Below are 8,405 nucleotides of genomic sequence, written 5' to 3' on the forward strand. Positions count from 1 at the left end.
GGCCCTGCTCTGTGCGTGACAGGGGGTGGCGCCGCAACCTCCCCATCGACCCTGCCTTGAGTGTGATAGGGGGCGGTGCCCCAACCCCCCAATCGGCCCTACCCTGAGTGTGACTGAGGGTGGCATCGCAACCTCCCGATCTGCCTTGCTCTGTGCATGACAGGGGGCGGCGCCCCAACTCCCCAATCAGCCCTGCTCTGAGCCCGACCAGGGGCTGCACCTAGGGATTGGGCCTGCCCTCTGCCACCCAGGAGCAGGCCTAAGCCAGCAGGTCGTTATCTCCTGAGGGGTCCCAGACTGCAAGAGGGCACAGGCCGGGCTGAGGGACCCCCCTCTCCCCCCCGAGTGCACAAATTTTTGTGCACCGGGCCTCTAGTAGAGTATAAAGTCCGTATTGTGGAAAAGTACTTATAAAATATTAAGTGAAAAATAGAGCATAACATTGTATGTACACCATGATTATGGCTAGGCCAAATTAAATATAGATTGAAAGAGGATACAGAAAAAAAAATACCTATTGCATCAAGGTGATAGACGTGTATAAAATTTGTCTTAAATTTTTAAAAAATTGCTGATCTTTTAAAAATATTTTACAATGGGAGATAGCCATAAATAAATAAATGAAGAAGTAAGTAAGTAAATCTCAACACCCAATTAATAAGAAATGAATAACGTTTTGAGAAATATCTTTAGTCCTTTAATATATATAAGAAAAAATATATAAAATTAGAACTATAAAAATTCTTTTAACCTGCTCTTTTTCATTTAACAATATATAATGGCTTAATAATAAACTTTCAAAAACATTTTAAACAAAGTAAAATTAGTGTTACATTGGTGGAAAGACACATTAGTGACCTGAACACAGCAAAGGAGTAAATATAGGCCCAGATCCATACTAACCCACAGTTGTTTACGTAAGCAGACCTAAAAATCAACTACTATATCTATAAAATAAAACATACACCGAGAGGGTGAAGATTATGCTTCTTTACAAATGTTATAAAGTATGGTAAAGTTAAGTATTAAAATGTAAAGAAACAATGGAGGAGAGTGAAGGAATGAAAAATACTGATAAATCCTAACTCCCAGAATAATCTCCCAAGTGCTCCCTCAGACCAATAACATAAAACTCACACCATATCCCCAGGAGAAGTCCGAGCTGCCTTCAGTAGAGATCCCTGTGCCTGTATAACTTGGAAAAGCAGACCTTGAATCCCCAGTGTCAGTTGATGTAAAAGGTGATTCTTGTGTGATGTCAGACTCACTAAAGGCAGAATTTGGAAGGAAGAGAAAAAACATTAACTACTCAGCAATTATGTGATAAGCATATGTACAAATATATCCAAAGAAGCAAAAAATCAGTGAAGAACTTGAAATTTAAACATCATGAAAAAGTCCTAATTCCTATAGAATTGATGGCGGTCATTGTACATAATTCTTCTAGTCACAGTTTATAATGAATACTTTAACATTCCACCTGTAACATGTACCTTTGACAACTAAAGACATTTCAGAAATATTGGTAATATCTGAACTTGTTTGGCACTTTCACAGTTTACCAAGAAACATTTACAAATATTAATCCCCTTTTACCCTCACAACAACCTGGTGATGCAGAATTCAATGCCATTTTAAAGACAAAGACTCTGAAATTTGTTTTGTTTCATTAGTACAAGGCTTGATACCAATCCTAAGCTAAAAAAACAAAACCTTTGCCACTATCAAGTATAAAAACAAACAAATACACATCGTGTTACTACCTTTGGGAACTTGTATCTTTTTCATGGCTGTCATTGGTAGAAGAAATTTCATCCAGCTGCTCTGGAAGGGGATGATGATTAAGAGCATATTTTGTTATTCCTTTCCTGTGAAAGATAAAAAGAAAGTTATATTTCCTATAAACAAAAAATATACCTGTCAGAAACTTAGTCTAGAAGTTGGTCACCTACTTCTTGCTGCTCTGGAAATGCATTGTCCAATACATTAGCCACTAGCAGTTAAAATGTGGTTAGTCAGAAATGAGAAGATGCACAGATGCATTTTAAGTATAAACACACAGGATTTTGAACTCTTAGTACCAGAATGTACAGTATCTCACTAATCATTTTATCTTTTTTTAAAATATATATTTTATTGATTTTTTACAGAGAGGAAGGGAGAGGGATAGAGAGTTAGAAACATTGATGAGAGAGAAACATCAATCAGCTGCCTCCTGCACATCCCCTATGGGGGATGTGCCCGCAACCACAGTACATGCCCTTGACCGGAATCGAACCTGGGACCCTTCAGTCCACAGGCCAACGCTCTATCCACTGAGCCAAACCAGTTAGGGCTAATCATTTTATCTTGATTATATGTTAAAGTGATAGTGTTTTGGATGTGAGTTAAACAAAATATATTATTAAAATTAATTTCACCCTAGCTGGTTTGGCTCAGTGGATAGAGTATCAGCCTGCAGACTGAAGGGTCCTGGGTTCGATTCCAGTCATAGAGCACATGCCTGGGTTGTGGGCTGGATCCTCAGTGTGGGGCGTGCAGGAGGCAGCCAATCAATGATTCTCTCTCATCATTGATATTTCCATTTCTCTCTCTCCCTTCCTTTCTGAAATCAATAAAAAATTAAAAAAAAAATTTTTTTTTAAAAAAAGCCCTGACCGGTTTGGCTCAGTGGATAGAGCGTCAGCCTGCGGACTCAAAGGTCCCAGGTTCAATTCCGGTCAAAGGCATGTACCTTGGTTGTGGGCACATCCCCAATAGGGGGTGTGCACAGGAAGCAGGCTCGATGTTTCTCTCACATCAATGTTTCTAACTCTCTATCCCTCTCCCTTCCTCTCTGTAAAAAAAATCAATAAAATATAAAAAAATTAATTTCACAGTAAATTAAAAATATAATAAGGTATAACCACACAACTATTAGAACAGCTAAAATAAAATATGGTGATAACACAAAATACAGGTGAGGATGTGGAGAAACTGGATGTGTCTCTCATATATTGCTGGTAGGGAATGTCAAATAGTACAGCCACTCTGCAATAGTTTTGTTTTCTTATAAAACTAAGCATATGCATTTACTATAAGACCTGGCCATTGCATTCTTGGGCACTGATCCCAGAGAAATGAAAACTTATGTTCACACAAAAATATGTATATAAATATTTACATTATAATTTTAATATAACTGAAATGTCTTTAGATGGGTGAAGGGTTAAACTCTGGTATATCCACAACAGAATATGCTCCAGCAAAAAAAAAGAAAGAAAGAGAAGTGAACTATTGATACATGCAACAACTTGGATGGATTTCAAGGGGATCATGCTTAGTGGAAAAAGCCAATCCCAAAGGTCACATACTGTATGATTCCATTCATGTAACATTCACAAATTACAAAACTACAGAGGCCGAGAAAAGATTAGTGGTAATCAGGAGATGGAGAAAGGAGTGGATGTGACTAGAAAGTGATACACAAAACTGTTCCTTGGTGGTAATGAAATATCTCTCTATCTTGATTTTACAGGTGGTTACACAAATTGGTATATGAGACTAAACAAACATACACACACAAAGGAGTAGATATAAAAACTGGTGAAAAGTGAATTAACACATTGTGGACCAATGGTTTTATTGCTAGCTTTACCCAGTGTCAGATAAGTTTCTATTGAATGAGTACAAAAAATGTTTACATAAATGTTAAAGGCACACTTTAAAATTAAATACCCATTGCATTTTGAAGTTATTTATTACATGTTCTTACAAGCTAATATCTTTGTAAAACACTGTGTAACATGAAGTGAGAATTCTCGTGATCCATCTGCAATGTGTTAAGGAATATGGTCCAATAGTATTGTACCAATGCCAGGCTTTGAAATTATATTATCTATATATATAAAAGCCTAAGCGACCGTTAGACTGTTAGCTATGATATGAACACTTAACCACCAGGGGGCAGATGCTCAACACACAGGCATGGAAACATGGAACAGACTGATGAATCTCAGAGGGAAGGGGGGAGGGGGGAGGGCGGGAAGAGAATAACCAGAGATGCACCAGATTTGTGCTCTGGTGGGGTCCCTTGGCCTGGCCTGGGATCAGGCCAAAACCTTCAGTCCAACAGCCCCTGAGGGGTCCTGGATTGCGAGAGGGTGCAGGCCAGGCCGAGGGACCCCACTGGTGCACGAATCCATGCACCAGGCCTCTAGTAGTTATATAAGATGTCATCATTGGGCAAAGCTGGGTGAAGGAAGGGTTCATGGAACTCTATGTACTATTTTTATAACTTCCTGTGAGGCTATAATTATTTCAAAATAAAAACTTTAATTTCACCTGTTTCTAGTTTTTTTTTTTATGTGACTACCTGAAATTTAAAATTACATGTGGCTTGTATTATATTCCTACTAGAGGCCCGGTGCATGAATTCGTGCATGGGTGGGGTCCCTTGGGTGGCCTGTGGGGATTGGGCCGAAACCCACAGTCCAACGCTGCCTGCCACTCCTGCCTGCTGCTCCAACTCACCCCAGCCCCGCTGCACCTGCTGCAGGCTCATGCCCAGTCAGTCCCGATCGGGAGAGCCCTGCCTCTGGTGTCCATCCCGAGGGGGGGCAGGGCTGGGATGCTATCAGCCTTCCAGGCAGGCTGTGGGACGCCCTTGCCGGCCCAAGATCCAGATCTGTCCCGCTGATGTTTGTGCTGGTTGTTGGGAGCCACCTGGTGGCTACTTTTACATCATTTCTTCCTTGCAGAGTGTATAGGGAGGGGAAGCGGCTGCGGAGCCCAAGGCTGACTTCCAGGAGGCCAGCGGTGCTATTGGGATTGTGCCAGCGGTGCCAGCCTGTCGGTGCCTGGCCCGTTCTCCAGAGCTTGGAACTGCAGGACTACTAAGGGAGGGAGTGGCTGCTGCCGGGCTGGTGGGCCACTAGGACGGACGAGTAGGTCAGCTAAGCAGCGCTCCCACTGTGGGAGCACACTGACCACCAGGGGGAAGCTCCTGCGTTGAGCATCTGCCCCCTGGTGGTCAGTGCGCATCATAGTGACCAGTCGACCAGTTGTTCGGTCACTTAGGCTTTTATATAATATAGATTGGACACTGCTGCTGTAGAGTTCAATGTGTGCATGAGAATAAACTATGGGGTTAATTATCTATTTCAGTCCTAATCATCTACAGTAGACTTTCCTTCTCCACAAAATTCTTTAAAAATATATATATTTTATTGTTTTTTTACAGAGGAAGGGAGAGGGATAGAGAGTTAGAAGCATCGATGAGAGAGAAACATCGAACAGCTGCCTCCTGCACACCCCTTACTGGGATGTACCCGCAACCAAGGTACATGCCCTTGACCAGAATCAAACCTGGGGCCTTTCAGTGCGCAGGCTGATGCTCTATCCACTGAGCCAAACTGGTTAGGGCCCCACAAAATTCTTTAGTCAAATAAATTTAGGAAACACGATAGGTTAAACCAAGTTACACAGGTTTCTTTACAAGAGGTCTTCCCAGGGCCTTTTATATGCAAATGTGTATTATAAATCTCTAATACTCTTATTTCCCAGGAAAGGAAACTGAGGCACAGAGGGATTAAGTAACCTGCTTAAGTCTTAGGGCCAGTAAGTGATGGAGCAGGACTCAAACCCAAGTAGTCTGGCTCTGAGGCTTCTCAGAACAATTGAATAGTTTGAGATTTTAGTGAACTGCACCATTTTTTTTTTTGTATACAAATATAAAGGTAAGGGCCCAGTTAGTGGAGCTTGTACTTTAAATTATTTCTTAAATGGTGGGGATGGACTTGTGCAGAGCTATTTGTACTTCTCTTATTCAGTGATCTTACAACTAAAAACTTGTCTTTGAAATAGTGGTAGGGATCAGAAATATGGATTCCAGTTACAAAATAGAAACTTAAGACCCTTTTCAGTCTGTCAGAGAAAGTGGATTATGGATTGACAATTAGATAATACCAAAAATATTAAATTTGATAACAGCATTGTGGTTACAGAGAAAATGCATATGATTTTTAAAGATGCATTCTGTCTGGCACTGGCTCAGTTGTTAGAGTATCATCCCGAAATGCCAAGGTTGCAGGTTCAATCCCCAGCCAAGGCACATACAAGTACATGTATCAATAAGTGGAACAACAAATCGATGTTTCTCTTTCCCTCTCTCTCTCCCCCATCCTCTCTCTCTAAAGTCAGTCAATCAATAAAAAAATTTTTAAAGATGCATACTGAATATATAGGGGTAAAATGATAGTGTCAGGAGTTTTGTTTTGCTCCCTTATTTCACAGATGAACAACAAAGAAAATATAGATGAAGCAAATATATTAAAATTTTGATAAATGTTTAATGTGGGTGATTGGTGCCTCATTATATTTATCTTTGAAATTTGGCATTAAAAAATGTTAAGCTGTATGCTGAAAATCATTCTTTATCCAAATTCTTTCCAACATGTCTAATTTAGAAGTGTTAGGGAGAAAACTAAAGTTACTGCTTCAAAGCAAATTACCATTATAACACCTAAAGTAAAAATTGCTTTTAATTTACTGTCATTTAGATGCATATAATCCCCATTATCTTCACTAGTCAAATCATCCTCCTCCAGAGAATCATCTTTTGGGAGAGTTATCTTAGGGAGTATCAAATTAACAATAGAGAACAAGTAACATAACGATACTGGATCACTTTTTTCCATAATAGTTTTTACTTTCTGAATGATCAGAATTTATTATAAAAGCAGATTTTTAGCTAAGCCCTATATGCTTTATTAGGAAATAACTTTCTTCTTCCTAATTTCTAAAAAGCTTATTATCTGTATTGCTACTATGTAGATATCCTGTTACTTTGTGGATAATAAGCTTCTGAAAGAAGGAGGTATCACAGAGTGATTTTCTTTGTATGGCTATTGCACGAAGTAAAGGTGGGAAGGGACAGGACATTACCACTTTCTGAGGACCAACTATGTGTCAAGCTTTGTGCCGTCACTTTAGATGCGCTTTTAGATAAGGTCTTATCCTTAAATTACAGAAAGGAAGGATCAAAAATTTAGTAATTTGCCTAAAAGTCACATGGCCAGAAAAGACCCTAGCCAGAAACCCAAATATAACTGAAAAATAATAGGCTTGTTATTACCATGTATAATAATAAATGGTATGGTTGCTAAAATTACATAGCTTATTGGAGAAAGGGGGTGGAGGGATTGGAGTTAAAACAAACACCCAAGCTCAAAACCTATTGGTTATATAATCTTAAGATGTGTAACCTGTCTGATATAGCATCTTCTGAAAAACTGAAGATAATCATACCCATCTTATTGAGCCGCTACAAGGGTCAAGATGTGCAAGTCTGCATTAGTAAATGTGTGACATTATCATTACTAACTAAATTACAACACTGCACTAGGGGTGGGAAGTGTGTCTTTTAGCCAGAAATATTTGCTCTCTAAAGTCTCAAAGCAAATTATGTGCATAACCCATGGACACAGACAATAGGATGGTGAAAGTGGATTATGGATTGACACTTAGATAATACCCAAAATATTAAATTTGATAACAGCATTGTGGTTACATAGAAAATGCATATAATTTTTAAAGATGCATTCTGACTGGCACTGGCTCAGTTGTTAGAGTATCATCCCGAAATGGGGGTGGGGAGGGCGGCTAGAAGGGGTCACTGGGGGAATAAGGGGGACAGATGTAATACTTTCAACAATAAACATTTACAAATAAAATTTAAAGAGGTCTCAAAGCGAACCGAACCTTATGGATTCAGATGCTCAACTGTAGCGATGGAGAGGCAGTATGTGTAATGGTTATGACCACAGGCTGCAGAATCCGGTGGACACCGGGTGTGACTTCAGCTCCACCACTTTCAGGCTGAGCACAGTCTTTAAACTGGGGTCTTTACATGTAGAATGCAAAATAACAGTCCCTACCTGCTATGCTTGTTGGGTCGGATTAAGGAAGCAAGTACATCTTTGCACGGTGCCCGGCACTAGATATATTCACCTTTACTCTAACACTCAGTCAGCGACTAACAACTTCCTGGGTGGTCAGTGGACAGGACAGTGCGGCGTGAAGCTGCGGAAACCACCAAAGCCTTCGGGGACCCGAGCTCTGGAAACGCCGCCCAAGGGGGCCAGGCCCTGGGACAGCACAGTGACACTCTCTTAGCTGGAAATGGGCGCGGAAGGGACAAAGTCCGGCCAGGCGGGAAGGACAGAACGCCGAAGAAAACTTCCTTCCACCCGCCTGGGAAGGAAAGGAGCGAGGGGCTGGTCACGAAGGGTCCCGGAGCGCCCGCGCCCCACCTCGCCTCCCCTGGCCGCGGCGGGCATGGCCGAGCATCACTCACAGCTCCAAGCTCTGCGGCACCGCCTTCCGAGTGTATCTGGAGATCATCCTCCGCCTCCTCCTCATTCGCC

At 41.0% G+C, this 8,405-nt stretch overlaps 1 protein-coding gene across 1 annotated transcript in view; it reads right to left on the bottom strand.

The window, feature by feature from the left end:
* FAM149B1 (family with sequence similarity 149, member B1) overlaps nt 1-8,400 on the bottom strand; it is a 47,121-nt gene extending 38,721 nt beyond the window's left edge. The window contains exons 1-3 of the mRNA XM_005864673.2: nt 8,336-8,400; nt 1,764-1,868; nt 1,138-1,267 (exon numbers count right to left, since the gene is read on the bottom strand). Of these exons, the coding sequence (XP_005864735.2) occupies nt 1,138-1,267; nt 1,764-1,868; nt 8,336-8,400 (300 nt within the window). The remainder of the gene's footprint in view (nt 1-1,137; nt 1,268-1,763; nt 1,869-8,335) is intronic.
* Between the last annotated feature and the right edge of the window lie 5 nt (nt 8,401-8,405).

The sequence above is a fragment of the Myotis brandtii genome, unplaced genomic scaffold (genome assembly GCF_000412655.1).
Source record: "Myotis brandtii unplaced genomic scaffold, ASM41265v1 scaffold190, whole genome shotgun sequence".
Lineage (NCBI taxonomy): Eukaryota > Metazoa > Chordata > Mammalia > Chiroptera > Vespertilionidae > Myotis > Myotis brandtii.